General features: G+C 29.5%; 2 protein-coding genes across 2 annotated transcripts in view; both read right to left on the reverse strand.

The window, feature by feature from the left end:
• Positions 1-3,270: 3,270 nt before the first annotated feature.
• LOC101241042 (uncharacterized) lies at positions 3,271-12,735 on the reverse strand. The gene is made up of 2 exons (XM_065787883.1): positions 11,497-12,735; positions 3,271-4,762 (listed from the first exon to the last, which is right to left on the reverse strand). Exons 1-2 carry the CDS (start codon positions 12,340-12,342, stop codon positions 3,422-3,424), a joined length of 2,187 nt encoding a protein of 728 aa, XP_065643955.1. The 5' UTR covers positions 12,343-12,735; the 3' UTR covers positions 3,271-3,421.
• A 7,654-nt stretch (positions 12,736-20,389) lies between these two features.
• LOC100204975 (dynein assembly factor with WD repeat domains 1) overlaps positions 20,390-20,480 on the reverse strand; it is a 43,881-nt gene continuing 43,790 nt past the window's right edge. The window contains exon 16 of the mRNA XM_065787884.1: positions 20,390-20,480. This exon is cut by the window's right edge and continues 88 nt beyond it. The gene's annotated coding sequence lies outside the window, so the exon portion shown is untranslated.

A 20,480-nucleotide genomic window follows, 5' to 3' on the forward strand; every position in this document is an offset into this window, starting at 1 on the left:
TAGCTAGAAGACATAGCTTGAAGAACATAAAATATTTTTATGATTTTAAGGTGGTACCAGGGTAAAGGCAACTTTTTTAACAAAAAATTGAAAACTATCCATAAACTTTAACTCTTTTCTATTAATGAACAAAAAAAATATAAAACAGAACAAAAAATTTTTTTTAGTGATGACGTCATTATTTATGCGCATAATTAGTGATATTTTACCACCAAAACTGCCTATTCTCTTATCTCATATAACTAACTTAAAGATTGTCAAAACTGTTTGAAAATTTGAACATGAATTCTTTAATGTATTTAGAATGTTGTCTATGAAACAGAATTTTTTTAAACATTTTTTTTTTTACCAGGTTGACATTCAAACTTTAAGATATAAAAATTAAGGGAGTTTGGGACCGAAACATAATAAAAATGAGTTTAAAAAAAAATTTAAAAATTTAGATTCATAGACAACATTCCTAATATGTTCATCGTTAAACCTGCAAAATTTCAGCCCATTATCTATTTTCTATGAAAAGTTGTTTTTTCTGAAAAATTAAGATTTAGCGAGAGAAAAAAAGTTGCAAAAAAGCTGAAACAAGTTTTAAAAAGTAATATATTGTAATTATATGGTAACATAAACTTAAACATAAGCGTACAGCCTATAGCCTAATATAATATTTAAGGAGAAGTCAAGGGTCTTGAGCATTGTTTAGCAAAAATTTGAAGTCAATTGCTTTTTTGGTTTGGAGATATTGGCAAAAAAAAAAGCGTTTCTAAGGTCGTTGCTAAGGTCTTTAAAAAAGGACAAATTTGGTTAAAATTAAGAAGGTAGTCGACTTTTTGCAAAACGCATATTGAAATAGGTAGATTTAAGAATTCAAAACATTCATTTTATTATTTTTCAAAATTTTAGCAAAAATAGCCATTTTTTACCCTGGTACCACCTTAATATGCATAAAGGTTAAAGTTTTTATAACTTATGTCACCCATCAGAAGTATTACGTTTGTCATTTAAAAAGAATAACTTTTATAATATAAATGCATTAAAAACAGACTTTTTGTAAATGAAACACATGGATGACATAAGATTCAGAAAGATTAAACATTCATTGATAAGTGTTTTAAGTTTTAGCAGTCCAGCATAAAGATAAGTCAGGCAATCTTAGCTTTCCCAAGACAGGTTTTTCATTAATATCGCGAAAAACAGAAAAGTGATCACAATATCATTGAAAATATTTTAACAATATTTATTTTTATTCCGTTTAATGTAGTTATTTATTTAACAAGGTATATGAAATACACAATATGGTTCAAAAAACATATATAGTGTGCATGCGTTTTTTAAACATTATTATTACTTTGTTAATAATATACATGTTTTTCACATAAATCAAAAAAATGTGCCAACTTTGTTATGCCTGATTTTAAGTCCAAATGCAATGGACCTTTCGAAACGCGGGGCCTTTGGAATCGCGGGGTGACTGCACCGCTTGCACCGCCTTTCGGCCAGCTCTGTATTTAGGCAACAATTAACAACATTATTGACTTTGTTAGTGCTTTTTATGGAGTTTATGGTGGGGATGTTAAAATATTTTTGTATTTTGTACCCTCATTTTTGTCTCCTAAAAAAAAGGTCCTCAATTTCTAACATATTTTAGGACATATTTTCTAACATATATATATATATATATATATATATATATATATATATGCATATGTGTATGAAAAAAACGCTCTTGCGTTGTATTTGTTGAGGTTATTTTTTTTTAAAGTGTGTTATGAAACATTCTTTTTTGGTTGGTTTTGCAAAAACCTCACTCCCAACAAGTCTGCATCAGTTAAATTTGGAATTAACCAAAAACGAAATTGAGCAAGAAAATTTTTTAAAAAGCTAATAGTTAAAAACTGTAAATTGTAAAAAGAAAACATGAAGACGGGAAAGAATTCCAAAGCACAGATGTTCACAGAAAAAAACCCTGATGAATAAAACTTTTGTGAGCATGAAAGAACACTTAGAGTAAAAGGATGCAACTTAGCTGAATGGCGAGTCATGCAATATTTAGCTTCGATTGATGGAACAAGCGATGATTGTTTTTTTGAAAAGCCACCATGGTAGTATTTTTAGAAAAAAAACAGATATGCAACCTGACGACGAAGGAGCACTCAAGCTTAGCAGGTCCATTTTAAATTAATTTTTAGACCTTGTCTAAATAACAACTTATTTTTAGGTCCAATAACAAAAGAAACCTAGCACGCTAGTCTTTATTAAGTCTTTGATATATCAAGTGCCTTTGCCTCATTGTTTCCACTTTATACGCAATAGTCTTTCTGTTAAAATAGTAAACAAGTCAGCTGTAAGACGAGATGATCGAAGTCTATATCGAATGTCAGAGAGTAAGTTGTTAGGCTCAAGATAAGATAGTAGAATTAATTAAGGGTACAAAAGTGAAAAGGCTCCCAGCGGGCACGTTCGTAAGACGTCTATATATATTGTCTTATAGACATCAACGAAAGTTCTGTGAACGCTTTTGTAAGATTGTGACAGAAACTTTGTCTGGACCACAATCTATAGAAAAGTTTAAATAGCAAATTACGTTAGCAATTGAAGTAGAAGTGATTTTAATGTGGCAACGATAGATTAACCTGCTTTTTTAAGATGTAAGCAAAAATGTGGCCGTTAGAATCATGCGATGAATTAGAAGAAAAGTTCTTTGCTAATAGTTTTGCTTTATCCTAAGGAGAGATAATGTTAGACTTGCCTTATGATACCAGACCTAGTCTGGTACTAAAGGCAACTAACTTAACTATCTAACCTATTTAAATATGAACTAAGTTTGGTAAACATTTAGTTGAAAGATATTTACCGCTTTGACTTGTTACAGTTAGCGTTGAGCGTAAAAAATATCTCCTTAGTACACTAGTCTTAAAGCATATTTTTAACGTAAATAAAGCGTTTTTATATTAGATTTGCGAGTAAAAATCATAAAAAAATTTTAATTTGGATTATTTCTGACTCATCGTCGAAACCAGCATCTTCAACATAGAGAGGTATTAATTTTCAGGCATTTTATTACATAAACTATTCATGAAAAAGCATAACTACTAAATCCATAATGAAGAATGTGAGCATAAATAAGGAATTTTTGACTAAATAACTTAACTTTATGTTTTAAGCAAAACATATTCTTCATCAATATGGCCAAATTTTTTGAATCCATGTATAATCCCACTTCAAGAGTTAGTGAAAGCGCAACCCATTGTAACGTAACAGACAATAACACAACAATAGTCTAAAAAACATTTTTTCAATAAACGTTAATAACACAAACGCAAAAACATTTAAACAAACCTCATCTGCACATTTTTTTTTTAAGAAAACGCTATCAAATTAATTTTTGTTTAATAAGAATTTGTTAACAAAACCAAATATCCGTTAGCTACTTCGTACTGCTACTTTGTAAACAATTTTCTAAAAGTTTAATGTAACTTGGATGCAGATGAACTCCATCAAAATCATATTCTTCTTTTAATGAATCATTCTCGCCAATTAATTCGTCTACAAAATCCAACCAAATTAATCTTGAAACATGTTTTTTCAACTCGCGTTTTAAGCACTCATTTAATAAACGTACGTTAAAAAATGTTTCTTTTAAAGTGGGTACGATCGGGTGGACAAAAATTTTCAATTTTTTACTTTTTGCCAAATGTAATAACTTTTGCACGTAAAGCCCTGCCAAAAAATTAACACACTGCTCCACTGAATCATAACAGCATTTCTCCATAGCACTCCGAACCCCTTCTCGACAATCAATCTCGCCAAGAAGAAAAAAACAAGTAGAACCATCAGGAATCATTTTTAATGCATTATCAAAATTAGAGCGCGTATAAAACATGGAATCTTTACGCAAATGCCATATTTTTATTCCTGTCACTAAAACGGGATGAATTACATAATCAAGATCGTTATACTTAAGATTCCTCCAAGCTAAAGGTAACACGTGACTCTCTCCAACTGCAAAAATGAGTTTTTGATCAGCTGCACTGATTTCGAGTGGAGAAAGACGTATTAACGGAGGCGGACACGTATTATATATTTTACTAATGCAACTATAATAAGCCTGTTCATTTTTAATTAGAGTTTTGTGAAGATTTTCATTTGCATTAAACAGAGGATCAAGTAGTTTCACAAATAATAATACACAATCCAAATTGCCCATCATAAAACATATTTTTACAACTGTAAAGTATAGTGCCAAAAGTTGTAACTCAATGTCTGCCATATTACCTTTTAAAAGCGACTGTTTATCTCCATTTATTTGAGACAACTTTAATAAAATAAAGCCTTTTAAGTCATCAAAATTTTGTGATTCTAAAAGTTTTATAACTTGAGAAACAGGACTCAAATCAACACGTCGCAACACCTGCCTATCATGCTTCTCATTAAAATATTTCATTGCAAAGTTTAAACCATCGTTAAAAAGACATAGATTCTCATACACATGAGTCAAGAGTAATGCGATGTCAACACTACTTGGCGCTAGAGCAAAAGCATGTTCTAGTAGGTCCTTGCATTTGTTGAGAGCACCGAACTCACGCACTATTGATGCAATGTAGACGACAGCAGTTGGATCAGACTTAGCATCTTGCATTTGTGAAACTAAAGCACTATAACCGCCATTTTCCTGAATCATTTCAGCAAACAATTTTTTTACACCATTGTCATCTTTTTTCCTCACAATAGCATTAAGTAGGACAAGAAAAACATCCTCTAAAGATACCTGGAACATACATGTATAAAAAAAGACTAAAAAAAAATGTGTAAAGATAATTATTAAATAAATAAAGAAAATTAAACAAGTTAAACAAATACTTACACCCCTGCAAATACTTACGCCCCAACAAAATCTTACTCCCCTGCAAAGCATCAAAAATTAAATAAAAAAAATCAAACAAATGTTATTTTGTAATACTGTTTGTAATTTTTTTATCACTATCATTTTGCATAAACAATGGATAACAAATAGTTGTTAGCCTTCAGCCTATGTGGACCTAGGCTACATCTCTGAAATAGATTTTTTTACACAGTTTATTAAACCTACAAAGTTGTTAAGTCCAATTCAATAACATATTCATCCATTAAAGAAACACTTTTTCAAAAGTTTGGACTATCAGTTAATTCACAGGAGAGTTTGAAAACGAGTGTGAAAAAGCATGGAAAAGTTATAAACGTTAAAAAAAAAAAACGTTTCAAGAAATATAGACATGTATTTATACTTTCACAAGCATAAATAGATATTATTTATGAAGTAGAGGTTTTCATAACAGAACCATGTTTTTTAAAACAAAGAAAATCATTTAAAAAACTGGGTGATAAGATGAAAAAGGAGAGGATGCAGAAATCTGTCAATTATACAAATAACTTTATGTAGAGTTGAATTTTAACAAGTTAATAAATTACCTCAGAATTAATTACAAAATTATTGCAACTGAGAAAATTTTTTTGCTTCAAAAGGCTACTATATTTCTATTTTCCAATAACCAACGAACGAAGGGAGAGAAAAACTGTGTCCTACAATTGGCCATGTTTTGGATGTAAAAGGTGTTTCTGTTCAATACAAAGAACTTATAAATATGACCATTGATTATGCTTTAAATATAATTAAAGATTCTTTTATTCCAGTAGATAGTGATGAGTTTCAAATGTGTTTTAACGATGCCTGTAAGCAGGACAAAAAGCATCAATGAAATCAATAAAAAAAGAAGATTGAAAACAAACCAAATATGTTTCAATAAGGTCTTTTCCCTTGAAACTAGTATGCCATTGAGAAAGTAAAAACATGGCACTGTTGCAAAATTATTCACCAAAAGCATCCTGTGTTTTTGATAAGGGAAACAGAAACTAGTTAAGATTTGCTAGATCTTATTGTCCCAACACACAATGCTAAAGGAAGTGTTGTCAGTTTGGCAAAAATTATCTTTATGTCAAAATTTATATTCAAGATACAATGAAGGATTTATATTGGCACGAAAAATGGTAATGAGGACTGGTAACTAAATGGTAACTAAAACTGAAGATTTTGCCACACGAAAAAGGACTGACTAAAAAACCACAAATCTGATCAAAAAAGCATATGTATTACTCATTCATATATAAATGGGACTACCTGGTTTTTAAAACTCGGTGTCACATAGAAAAACAGGACTACATGGTGAACCAATACATAAAAGCAAGAGACAGGGTTATTACTACAATAAAAAAAAAAAATACTGGACTGCAATTAGATGTGTTGCAACTCTGGTGAGAGTGGAGGGACATCTACAACAAGGTCAAAAGGCTGTAGATTTTTTTTCTGAAGAATTAATATCTACTATAAAAGATCTATGTACTCCTATGTACAAAGAGAGCATGTTACTATTACACTCTCAAATCAGTGTAATACTTTGCATAGTTTCTTGTCAATGTTAAATTAAAATTGACAAATTTTAAGAGTTATGTAATAATGCTACACTTAACATTATTACAAATATGCCATCAGCACAAATTAACTAGACTCTTTATGGAATTCCGCATGATTCAGCTGAACTAATTATTCTTAATGATGGTTATGACTTTGGCAATTTATCTAAAAATGCCTTTATTTTTTAATTTATTGAAAATGCCCAAATATAGTAATTTGAACCCAGTTCACAAATTTAGTTTAATATTAAAAATTTCAAATTTCCTATAACCAATCAAAAAACATCAATCAATAAAAATATCATTATCCCAAGCTCTCAATGGAGTTCTAGGATTTTTTAATCATTGAGGGCTCATATGACTCTATTTTCAAAACTTTCTGGGTCTACTGTAGCATAATAAACTATAATATAGTGGGTTTCTGTTTAATGCAAACAGTTTTTTCTGTTTAATGCAATGGGATTTTAAATGCAGATGACAGCATAATCTTATATGTTGCTGCAAGTATGATATTGTAGTGATATAACAGCATATAATATAATATTGCAGTGATATAACAGCATAATATTGCAGTGATATAATAATATAATATTGCAGTGATATAACAATATAATATTGCAGTGATATAACAATATAACATTGCAGTGATATAACAATATAATATTGCAGTGATATAACAATAATAATAAACAAAATAATATATTGAGATGTCAAAAGTTTGTCAAAAGTTTTATTGATTGGAAAGTTTAAATACTTCTTTTTTTTTTTTAAATAAATATTTTAGTGAATTTTAAACAAAAGATTGTTAAAGCTTATAATAATAGAACAAAGAGAATTTAGAATAAATAGAATTTCATTTTGCCCAATATTAATTATATTATAAGTTTTGAATGAATTGTTTAAATTGTCACTGTAAAGTTGAAAACAATTTCTGATTGATTTTCATATATTTTATTGCATTTTTCAAAAAGAAACAACCTGTTCCGGTTAAGGAATTAAAATGCTCCAATTTAGAAAACCCGTTGTCTTGATTGGAACAAAATGGTGCCTTTGCAATAACAAAATTATTTTGAATAACAGGGACTCCAGGAAAAACAAATCAAAAAAATAAAATATTTTATAAAATGGTTTTGGATGTCTTCACAGTCATCCATGAAATTTGTGTTAAAAGTATTTTTATTTAAAAAATTATTTTTGGTTACACTTCTATTTTCTTATCAAGGTTTTTTTCAAACTTGTCTTTTTTCAAACTTGTCTCCATCAGAATTAGATCCACCCAAACTGACTGAAGTGCTGTAGATGACTACTGTTATATTTTTGACTTATATGGTATATTCTTTTATAAGTTTTTTTTTCTGCCATTGCTTTTAAGCCTTGTTTTGCTCATACATATGATTCTCTATTTACAGTATTCTACATCTAGCTTCAACATAAACTGCAGCTAGAAATATATTATGAACATTTTAGTTTCTTAACAACATACCAGACCTTTGCCAAAAGTTGGGAAGTGCATGTTTCTTTTAAAGCATCACAATTAGCTAGCTGCAAAGTGTGAACAATGCAGCACATTACCTCAATCTTGGTATATTTACGCCCTTCTTGGAGAACAATAGTTAATTTTTACTACTGCACTTTCTTTTTCGTTTGTATTCTGTCATAAATGCTCCTCATCCTGTATAGCTTCATCTAGAGATTTTTTTTATCTAGGAATTTTTTTATTACCTGAATTTTTGTTTAAAAGTGTACTTGTTCATACTATTTTAATGTAACTTATCATCTTTAATTATCATCTGCGACAACATAAACCACATGACATTACAAAAAACAATTTGATCAAAATTAATTTCTATAAAAACGCAAGTGATTTTTTTCAATGTATAAAAAACAGCTTTATATATATTAGTTCAAATATAATTTATAATATATTAAACTTCTAAGTGCCTCAAGGTAAGCATCAAATATTAACACTCAAGCTTTAGTGTTAATATTTGATATATCATTATAAAAATATAAAATGCTTTATTTAGAAATCATAAAATGACATTTTTGATTGCAGTTTAATTAAAAAAAAAAAAATTTTTATATAAAAAATAACTTCATAGCACTTAGAGATCCTTTTAACAAAAAATACTCATACTTTGATCTTCCAAATTATAAAAGAGAGAAGCTAGCTTGAAGCCGGCTCCGCCCGGAAATATTTCAGCTCCTGCTCTGGCTTAACTTCTTGTAAAAATACCAGCTCCAAAGCCCTGGTTATCTGTTTGTATTAATGAAGTCATAAATCTTTTCATAGTTAGACTATCTCCGGTTAAGAAATATTTATTCTTTGTTTCAGTGTTCCAATTTTAGCAACACTTACCTACTTTTTGATGTTAAATAAATTTTTTATTATAAAAGTGCATAGTAAAATTTGGAAAATGTTTGGCAATGAGAGTGCTAGTCTTATACAAGGGGAATATGAATCTTAAAAATTTCTATAAGGCAGTGGGGGGGGGGGGGGCAGTCTTAAGAATTTTTAATTTCTAGTATTAACAAGCTAATCCTATTTTTTGTAAAGTGACCTAATTTTATTAAGGTTTGCGTTTTGGAAATATATGAATGTGATAAAGAAAAAACAAAAACAACAACAACAAAAAACAGCTTTTTTCATAGTTGTGGCCACTTAAAAGTTTTTATAGTTAGATAGTAGGCTGGTAGGTTTCTTAAACTCTGCGATAACTCTGAGAGGTGCTAGTTCTATCAATAGCTGTAAAGTATCATAGTATTAACAGTGCCATGCTGTGCATAAAAAATGTCCTTGTTAGTACTTAAGCTGTGCATTGTCAATGCCATATAAAGGTCCTTTGTTATGACTTTGGATCGATTAACATGAATAATTCAACTGCATAACTTATTTCTCTGGGTGACATACATTATCTATGATTGAGCCAAGCTATCTTATTATTAAAAAAATGAATAAAATACCTATAAATATTATTAAAAAAAAACAACATTACCACCAAATTGTTTTAATTTATCCTTTACAAATATTGGTTGTTTTTGATGTTCTTTTTTGGCCGTTGAATCTTACCCATAACAAAATTCACAATACCTACTTGCTTCTTGTAAGACTATATTATAATAAGCTGTTTCATCTTTCAATATTAGTTTGATTACTCTTTGATTCGCAAAGACTCCCATAATCAAATGCTCGGCCTAGGCATATACTCATATATTTGTAGTAAAACCATGCTTGAATCCTCTGACTTTTTGTTTGTATTTCATTCAACAATTCATTATCTCTCTTTTGATTTTTTATCATTTTTCTTCTTCCAAGGCTGCACTCTTTTTCAATGCTAATTCGGATTAAATTGACAGAGCTCTTTTTCTTTATTCCAGAGCTGATATTGCTGGTAACTTAAATTGGCTCAAAACTTTGATTGCTCAATCTCTCACTCAGATAATTAACTTTGTGACTCATTTTTCAGATAATCCTAATCACTCGCATTTACTCCTTGATATATATTTTTTTAAATTATTCATCTCCCTACAGTCGATGAGGCTACTTTTTGTGGTTACAACCCTCTCTCAACTCTATAACTCCGAAACACGAACCTGGTCAAACAAGGCTGCTGCGCCTGGAGAAACAAGTTGAGAAACAAGATATATGTCTCTACTTGTACTTAGTTTCTCATTATGATTTAAACTCTCACTTTAAAATCTCACTTTGTTATCAAGTACTTCTTCTACACTATATTATATTAATTCACTTTGTCTCGTCACTGAGACTCCTTTGTAATCTCCTGGATTCAGACAGACATAGAAGCTTTTATTCCCCTTTCTCAGTTTTTCACCCTACCTCTATGGTTTTTTCAAACCATCACTTATTTCATCATTTTACAAGGACAACTCTGTGGAAAACAATTGTTTTTTTATTATTGCAAGAAATTGATGCAAAAAGTTATTGTCTGATGTATGTCAATTATTGTCAGATTCCTAATTCTCTCAGAAATGCTAAAGATGCTTGGAAAATTGTTTACAATGTCATTAACTTAACAAGTCAAGCCTAACATTACACATAGCACACATGGATCTGGTCTAATTACCTCTTACAAGTATAAAGCAGAACTATTTGCAAAGAAGTTTTTTTCTAATTTACTTCTTGAATCTAATGGCCAAACTCTTCTTGTCAACTTGAAAAAACAAGTTAATCAATTGTTAAATATTTAATTAACTCTTACTTCTGTAGCTTAAATTATTTTTCCACTTAAAACTTACTACAGCTGGTGGGTTTTTTCTATCACAGTCTTACACTTCTACAATTTTATCATAGTTTTACAACAGTGTTAAACAGAACCCTATTTATTATTTCTAAACTATTTAACAGAATCTTGTTTTCCTGCCTGATGGAAAACAAGATTCTGTTAAATAATAAAGCTCTCTACTTTACCCCAATTTTGATTATCATTCTTTACAGGCCTCTGATGGAAACAATATATTTCATTACAAAGCTAGCACCAGTTAAGGTTGCCTCTTTTTATCATGCTTGCCATTTTCTTATTCCTAATTATTATTATTCTCTACCTCTATAAATCTCTTATTTATACCAGTAATTCTGTCTATTGTCTATTTCATAATTTTATATAAATGAAATACTGATAGGACAAAGAGGTTTATGGAATAGACTTTGGAGTAATAGAACAAGTAAGTTTATAGAGGTAGAGACAAAGAAGTTTATAGAGGTAGATTTTATATGAGCTTTTCTTCTCATAAGTAGTTTCTTCTCGTAGGTAAGCCTTCACCAAAAGTAAAGAGACTAACCTATCCTAATATAAGGTCAGTAAAGCCTCATGAACTCCTGTTCATGTACATTAATATCAATTAGATATTAATGTTCATGTACATTAATATCAATTAGATATTAGTAAATTAATATCATGTACATTAATATCAATTAGATTAGAATTACACCTTATGTCTATAAAACAGTAACAGTTTTTATTTTTTTGTGTTTTCATAGATCAATGAAGGAACTTTAATTTAAAAAAATAAAAAAATTTATTACAAACTTTATACCTGGTTCAGTTTAAAGCCAACTCTTGCATAACCTATTAAAGCATCTATATGCTGTTTTTCAGTCATTTGAGCAACAGTTAAATACAATTGAAATGCATGCTGTAATTCACCTTTTAACTCAAGTGCAGAGGCAAGCGCAACATTTGCTTCATGGATTAATATTTTAATATCTTTTGAGCGTTTCATATCATTAATGCCATGTGACAAAACATTAATTGCTTTCTGGCAATCACCTATTTTGATAAGTGACACGCTGTAGTCTATAAGAACAGTGAAATTTGAAGGCTCCTGATTAACAATTTTCAAAAATAATGGTATAGCATCAGCATAACGGTGTGCTTTAAAATAAATGTATGCAACTCCAAGTATTCCATCAACAGAATTTTTGTCTATTTCAATCATTTCTTTGTATAAAGCAACTGCTAGATCACAACGCTTTTTCTCAACTAATTTTTCGGCTTTAAGCTGCAATGTCTTAAGCTCAGAACATCGCTGACTACTTTTAGCTAAATTTTCTGTTTCCTTTATTTCATTGCCATTTTTTGATTTTGAAACAATACTTTTGTCATAAGTTATTTTATTCTTTGAAACTCTATCAGTGTTTATCTCTACATACAAATCAGCACCACAACTTAAGCTTGACAAAGACACATCGGACGACAATAACTTCTTTTTAAAAAATATATCTAATGAAGATGCTTCAATGAGTAAATTTCTTTCTTTTTGAAGCTGAATGCATATAAGTTGTATACAAGTTTTTATATCAGAGCAACAATTGTCACTGACTTGAACAACAGCAGATATTAATCCATCATTTTTTAAGTTGAAGTGCAAGTAAAATTTCATATTTATAATTTCTGTAAAGAAAAAAAAAAATAAACTAACTTGTATTCAAAAAAAAAAAAAAGTAGAACATCTATGGTATACAATCTTTTATTACTAATAGAATTAGAAGAACTTTCACGAAGCTCATAAATTCATTTGCTTCAAAAAATTGAGCAATAATTGATTTATAGATTGCTCTATATGACCATTGGTAAATTACTGATTCTGTTTAAGAGCCATTGTCTGAGAAATCTAGGCAAAATAGGGAATGTTCTGGAAGTGACGTCTTTAAGCTATCTTTTTTTACAGATATTTCGTAGAAAATTAATAAAATTCGGCTAAGTATTTTTTTATTTTTTGGAAGTTCCTTATTATTCCTAAATAATGCGTCTTTTCAAATCCTTTAGTAACAATATTTGCGCATTGAGCGCGATTATTACTTTAAGGGGCAAAGGCTAATAGAAACAAATTCCGACTTAAAAATTCTGCCTTGGGGCTCAATACTCTTCATGGGCATCTGCATCCAGCTAAAATTTCTTGGAATTTCGCCCTAAGAAATTTTAGCTGCTAACCAGCCTCAAACCCTTTAATAAATTTGCTAACCAGCCTCGAACACTTTCTTCATATATTAGACTGGCGCAGATGTAAACCTGTGTTACATTGTTTCATGTCTAAAATGATGATTTTTGCTTGTGCCTTATTGATAGTGGCTATGCAACTCTTTCTGTTATCTCTTTATGAGGGTACAGCTCTAAAACTCAGTTTAATAGTTCTGAGGCCGCCTGGTAGTTAAGTTTTTGTTTGTTTGTTTTTTTGTAGTTATTTTAGGTGCTCCCAGAAGTCCTTACGGTCTTATATCAGAGCACCGCAGGAGAGCATTTAACAAGAGGTTTACGCCTCCTTCCGTACCAATGTCGCTTGTTAGGCTAGAGCTGGCATCGAACTTGGAACATCTGGGTTCTAAGCCAGAATTCTAACCACTGCGCCACGGCTGCTAAACGGATTCCCAAACTCTATGGCAACTCTCAGAAAAGCTGATTTCAACAACAGCTGTAAAATATCAGAGTATTAACAGTGGCATGTTACGCATGGATGGTGTCCCTGTTAACACTTTTTGTGCGCATTGTCGAGGTCACATAAGGAGCCCAAAGTTACGAGTTTAAGTTAACGAACAACTGTGCTCTATCTATGAATGGTTCAAGTTCTCTTTAATCTTAAATCATGCCAAAAGTAACCCACAATGTTAAACATAAAAAACCATTCCTACCACCTAACTATATCTTTTACAAATATTTGTGGTATGCAAAGCAACCTTCCATCAGTTGAATCTTACCTCTTGCAAATTCTCTAGACCTACTTTCTTTTAGTGAGACTAATTTAAATTCCGCTATTCCTTTTTTAGATCTCAGTATTGATGGATTCATTCCCTTTTAAAAGTTACTTCTAATATATAAAGAATGTGAATGAAAATGTCATCGTTTAGAAATATAAGCATTAGCTTTTTGCTAATAAAAATAGACACTTTAAAAACACTTTTTTTAAGTCTTACGTCTTTTTATTGGATTTAAATGATATACTATTTTGGGTTTGTGTATTATATTTAATGTATTATTATTTATATAAAAAAGTTGCTCATTTTTAATTTGTAGATTAAGTATTCCAGTAATTTGTAGATTAAGTTGTCCAGAACCATCCTCCAAATATTTGTCCGATACCACCCGATCATTACTCATTCACAAATACTAGTTTTAAAACCAGTGAATTAAAGTATTAAACGAATTTTTTTTTTTAATGTTTTAAATAAAAATGTATCTATAATCAATAACAAGTTATTAGTTTACATAAAGTATAATTCGTGACTCCATGATGAAACATCTAATAGCAAGTAATCTTATCACGTCGCAACAACATGGTCTTGTGCCAAAAAAGTGCTGTTTCACAAATTTGCTAGAGTGTCAAGACGATGTTAATACAGCTTTACATAACAAAAATCCAGTCGACGTCCTATTTATTGATTTCGCAAAAGCATTTGACACTATATCACATGAATACATTATCAAGTTAAATCATACGGTTTTAATAATAAATTTGCTCCATGGATAAAATCTTTCACAAGTAACAGACAAATACGCCGAGGATAGTAAAGTTCTTGCTGAGCTGGACAAAATTGAAATACAAAGAAACGAGTTACAATATGGTATAGATAAAATAGCTAAATGGTATCAAGAATGGAAGATGAAACTTAATATAAAAAAGTGTAAAATAATGCATTTTGATAAGTAAAATAAAAAAATAAATTATTCAATCTTTGACTACGATCAAAAAATACAAATTCGAAATGAAGGCTCTGAATCAGAAAAAGATCTAGGCGTAATGATATCTACTGATGGAAAATACATCCAACATATCAATTACTGTGCCTACAGAGCTAAAAGAATGCCAGGTTTAACTAAACACACATTTGAATTCTATACCAAAATATTATATAAATCCTTTGTTCGGCCGTTTCTCGAATATGCAGCACCAATCTGGAATCCATCAAAGAAGTACAATATTGCTGCTCTTGAAAAAGTTCAAAAAAGAGCTACTCAAACAAGAAGCCTCTCATACCTATTTTATAAATCACAATTAAAAAGGTTTAATATTACAACGCTAGAAACTCGAACGTTGAGAGGAGATTTAATCGAGTGCTTCAAAATTGTTCACGGTTTCATACAAGTTAAACTGTGTATATCTACGTTAAAAATAGTTATAAAACCTGATTAGTTAATGGAATAATCTGCATACAGAAGAAATCCCATTCGATTCAAAAAAGAATTAATAAAGGAATGTTGTTCATTAAGAGAGAATTTTATTCTTAATAGAATAGTGACTGTAAGGAATCGTCTTCCTTCGTCTATCGTGCTATCTACATCAATGAAAACATTTAAAAAACGATTAGACAAATATATTAAAAGCAAATATAAAGTCACTGGCTGATATAGAGCGTGCTCATTACACGCTCTCGTTTAAATTATTTTAATTGTTATTGTGTTAAATTTCAGCAATAAATAGATATTATTATTATTATTATTATTATTATTATTATTATTATTATATTATAAAAATTAGATATAATAATATCTGAACCAACTATGACGATACATCGCTCTCCTGGTGGTGGGAAACAATATCATGCACTCCCAGCCAATTGTTTTGGCATATTTTGATAGATATTTTGCATATGCCATAACTTCACTCAAATAATGTTTTATAGAATTTAAAATATAATATTTCACATAGCTTCTTTAGTTTAAGCTGTACATCAAGTGTCCGGAGTTACCCGCCGTCCGGGTAACTCCGGACACTACTCGACTTTCCCCAACAATTATAATTCACCAATCTTAAACAACAGAACAGTGAGTGATAAAGTAAAAATGAAGTTAAAAATAGGGTCAATGTCAAATATGGGTATAGTCAATGAAATAAAATTTGAAATATTCCATCTGAATTATTGGTAAATTTGAACTAGGTAGAAAAGTAACAATAATAATATATAATTTATGAAGATTAATAATAATATATAAATTTATAAAGTTTATTAATAATAATATATAAATTTATAAAGTTTAAACAAAAGTTGCACTCCTAAATTGTTAAAGAAAGCTCGAATTTTTATCGTTTTCTCATTAACTTCATATTATAGCAACATTTTGTAGTAGTGACAATAAATTAAAAAAACATGATCCACCCTAATATACATACGTATTAATTCACCTATTTGTTGTGAAATTTTTATATTTTTTAATTTTAAATATTTGATATTTAAATTCTCTCATTGACTGAATTATTTAAAGTTAAATGCTTCTTTTTGACAAAGCCTAAATATATAGTTTTTATCAATTACTCTTGAATAAAAATTTGCCCTGTTATAAAAATTTTGGAAATCATAAAGTAATTAGAGTACTAAATTTCTAAATTACTAAAATTCCGGTACTAAAGTAAAGCTGCTTCCAGGACTTCTATAGATTTGTTATCATCTGTGCAATGATGTTGATTTTTTATTTCACTTTAGAAATATATCCAGAGAAGCAGAAAACATTTTCAAAAAATATTTTCACGCGCCAACTTGAGACCTTATATCCCCGGTTTGAAAAAGAATTTTCAAAAAATTTATTACTTTTATGCAAAATATCTGAAAAAAAAAAACAATTTGAATATATCACTTCCATACTTTTCGTATTTTGACATCCAAACACTTTCTATGTTAACTTCGCAGTTCTCTGTGATAAGACAGTGAGGACTTCTTGGAACACCTTTAACCACAGAAAAAACAACAGATTTTTATTTTATTTCAGACAATAGCTCTGAAGATGTAACCAGTTCTTTTTGAAATCTTATATATATGATTAAAAATAATATTATAATATTATTATTTTAAACAATCTGAACTAAAACTGATTTTCTATAAAAAAATTGAATGAAAAGCTAAGTTATTTAGGAAGTGAAACAGTGAGTGCTTATAACAAAGTCAATTTTATGGATAATCCAAGTAACGTGTTCATACACCCACTAAATTTTGTAGAGAGAGAGAGAGAGAGAGAGAGAGAGAGAGAGAGAGAGAGAGAGAAAGAGAGAGAGAGAGAGAGAGCAATAGAAAAAGAGAAAGAGAGAGAAAAAGAGAAAGAGAGAGGTAGAGAGAGACAATGACTGGACGTAATTTGTATGTGAGTTTTTTGGTTAGAGAAGCAGCCTTTGTATGAAAAAAAAATTTAAAACTGCATTTTTTTCTTTTTTCAATCATCTTTTCAAACGTCTTTTTTCAAATTTTATTTTATTTAAACTGTTTTTTGTATAAGAGAGAGGTTGTCGGAATGGAATTGATCTGGGTGAGAAACTTCCAGGTGGAAGTAGTCCAAGTTACGGTTTGTAAATTTCAGAATGCTAACGGCAATTTCTAGGAAAATTTCCTTTAAAAAGGACATGTTAATTAAAGCCGGAATTTTAGATGATCGATCTGGGTGAGAAATTTCCGGGTGGAAGTTGTCACGGTCTTTAAATTTAATTCTCACGTTACAAGCCAATGCTTGTATATATATATATATATATATATATATATATATTATATATATATATATATATATATATATATATATATATATATATATATATATATATATATATATATATATATATATATATATATATATTATTATTATTATTATTATTATTATTATTTTATTAATCATCCTCTGTGAAATATTTTTTTAAGGTAAAAATACAAACTAAGAAAAAAGAGAGATAAAAAAATTATCATTCAGGAATGTTTTCTTTGAGTGGGTTTTTAAAAATTGTTCGCTGTTGTTTTACATTCCAACATTGAACCGGCTGTACCAAAATATGAAGAGTAGCCTCAGGAATTACATTCTCTGAGTCTCTAAGTTTTACTTTTTTTTAACCAGCATTAAGGTTTTCATATTCAGTTTATGAATATCACAATTCTTTTACATCATCTAAAATAGAAGATTTAACTGAACAGTAGTTAAGTTGGGAATTAATGATTTCAAAGGTTACTTTATTGTTTAAAAGTCGGATAAATAGATTTATTTTGTTTTGGTGTTCATAATTTGACATTTCCTTAATTTTAAATAGAGAGTGTATATAGTTTGCTTTTGTATGCTTGGAGACATTAAAAAGCGATTTTACTGCGTTGCTTCGAAGTCCGTCGATTCTTTTCATTGTTGACTCTTTATTTTTACAGAGTTCTAGACTGTGGGTTAGTGTCGGAACTGCTAATGATTTATATAATTGGATAATAGACCTTGGATGTGCAAACCGGATTCCAGATTGAATGAGAGTTTACGCTGGTGCCTGGAAATTTGATACCCTACTGTCAATACTCATTCTATTAAGTGAAGCCAAAATTGATTTTTTTGTATCTTAAGTAAAGTCAATTAAGATGATTATTGGATATTGGATGGATATTGGATGGATTTTGGGCAGTTCATTGTTTGTCTTTTTCCGGAGAGTAAAGTTCCGTTTTTAGTGACATTAAGCCTAAAGCCATTTAAATTGTTGTTCATTTTACAAGTCGTAATAAATTTTTTTAGGCCCGAGAGAATAGAACTGAGAAGAATGAAGTCATCAGCAAAAGCTACAACACCAGTTAAGTTTCCTTATAAAGTAGTACCAACAATGACATCAATTATAATGCTTAACTGTTTCGCTTACTACAAATTTAGCATGGAGGGTTGAGCTCTTATTATTAAAACCAAATTGAAGTTGATGAGTTTCTTTTATCTCCGGGCATATGAGTAAGATAAGGTATTCTAAAAGTTTAGTAGATATTAGAATAATTCTGATATCAAGGTAATCGTTTGGATTGGTTAGTGATTTTTTATAGGATTAACTAGAGGCATAATAGTTGGCGTTGACATTAATGTAGGGTTCATCCGTGATAAATTAAATCGTGAAATAATTTTATTAACAATTGTGTTAGTGCGTCACATTGGGCGTGTTTTAAATGTTCTGGAGAGATATTGTAATGATCCTTGCATTTATTTGACTTTAGACAAGAAATAGCTGTTTTAATATTTTCATCTGTAAATAATATCTCATCAGGATTTTTGCAAGGTGGAATTCGAAGATTAGTAAATCCATTAGTTATTATCTCAGTGTTTAACCGTTTGTCAAAAATAGTAGTAAACTCTACAGGGATGGATTCTTTATCTTTTTTATTGGTTATAGTAAAAAGTTTTGAATTTAAATTTTTCTTTATACACCTAAAAGTATTCCAGAAGTTTTTTGGGTTAGAGTTTTTAAGTTTTTCAATTTTTTATGTATTATTGATATAGTATATCGTTTTGGGCTGTTTTGACGGCTTTGCGGAAATTTCTCCGAGCAAATAGATAGAGATTAAAGAAGTAGAGTCTTTTGTGAATCCCGCTTCGCTCCATTTTTGAAAATGAAACAAAAATTTTTTTTTTACTTCGAGTTAATTTAGTAGTCCACCATGATTTTAAATGTATAGATTGTTTCTTTAACTTTAGGTGTTCTTTAAAAGCGGATGTTGCACTGTTATAGTTGTATAGATTTGGGTAAGTTCATTTTCGAAATTACCAATAAGGTTACGATTAATGAAACTTGAATTTAAGTGATCATTATATAAGTTTATAAAGTCATAATTATTCCAAACATATCTTGAAATGCTATAGCCCTCTGTTATATTATTTACATTGTCTTGATGACGCTGACCTTGAAGTCCAATTGAAATTGATAGTGGCAAATGATCACTAACATTTTGAAAGAAAGGAGGAATAACAATGCATTTAAAAAAGAGAAGAGAAGCTTGTGACAATTCCCGAGAAAATTTCTCTTGAATGTAATTGAATTCTACACAAAGAACTTTTATCTTTATTAAATCCTGGATTCTACATCCAAATGCTAGTTAATTGTTGAAATTTATAAAAAATTTCAATAAATTTTTGATTAATTAGCATTTAAGTCCTGTATCTCCAAACTCTCACAATAAACTATGCTAGTGTTCTATGTTAAATGTCATTTCGTTTAAAAAAAGTAAATTTTGATGAACTCTATACCTGGTTCTGTTATTGTTGTTTTACTTAATGGAATAGACGAGTAAAATCAAACGACTTGTAAATAAATTACTGTTTGACGACTTGTAAACAAATTACTTAATGTTCAATAAATTACTTATAAATATCGAGGATATTAATGATTCAACTCAAAGAAATTGTTGCAAACAGCTAATAGCAGAAATAGTCGTTGAAGTGAATGAGTGAATTCTGACTTTCTGTGTTGACTTATAGAAAGCGAAACATCCATAACACCGTTATTTATATCATATAATCTTAATATATGTCAAAGACAATAACCGATGATATATCATCGGTTATTTTCTTCAAATAGTTGTCCAATGATAATGTATTGCGTTTGAATAAATAACTAGATTTAATTAGCGCAAACATAGATTTAAGAAAATCCACTACCAAAATTGCCAGGTTTGTACACTTGTGAAGAGAAAACAAAAAACTAAAAAAAAAACAAAAAAAAACAGACAAACCCACGATTACTATAAGAACATTGTATATATTATTATATTATTTAAGTATTTACAATAACATTTAATTGAAAATCTTTCGTTTGTTTACGAACGCCTA

Source organism: Hydra vulgaris, chromosome 01, assembly GCF_038396675.1.
Source record: "Hydra vulgaris chromosome 01, alternate assembly HydraT2T_AEP".
In the NCBI taxonomy this organism is placed as follows: domain Eukaryota; kingdom Metazoa; phylum Cnidaria; class Hydrozoa; order Anthoathecata; family Hydridae; genus Hydra; species Hydra vulgaris.

Excerpts from the sequence above, each read along its gene's own strand:
- LOC101241042 (XM_065787883.1), bottom strand. The coding sequence starts at position 12,342 with ATGAAATTTTACTTGCACTTCAACTTAAAAAATGATGGATTAATATCT. Across the intron at positions 4,763-11,496 it reads TTGGCTTTAAACTGAACCAG|GTATCTTTAGAGGATGTTTT; the intron begins GTATAAAGTTTG and ends TGTATGTTCCAG.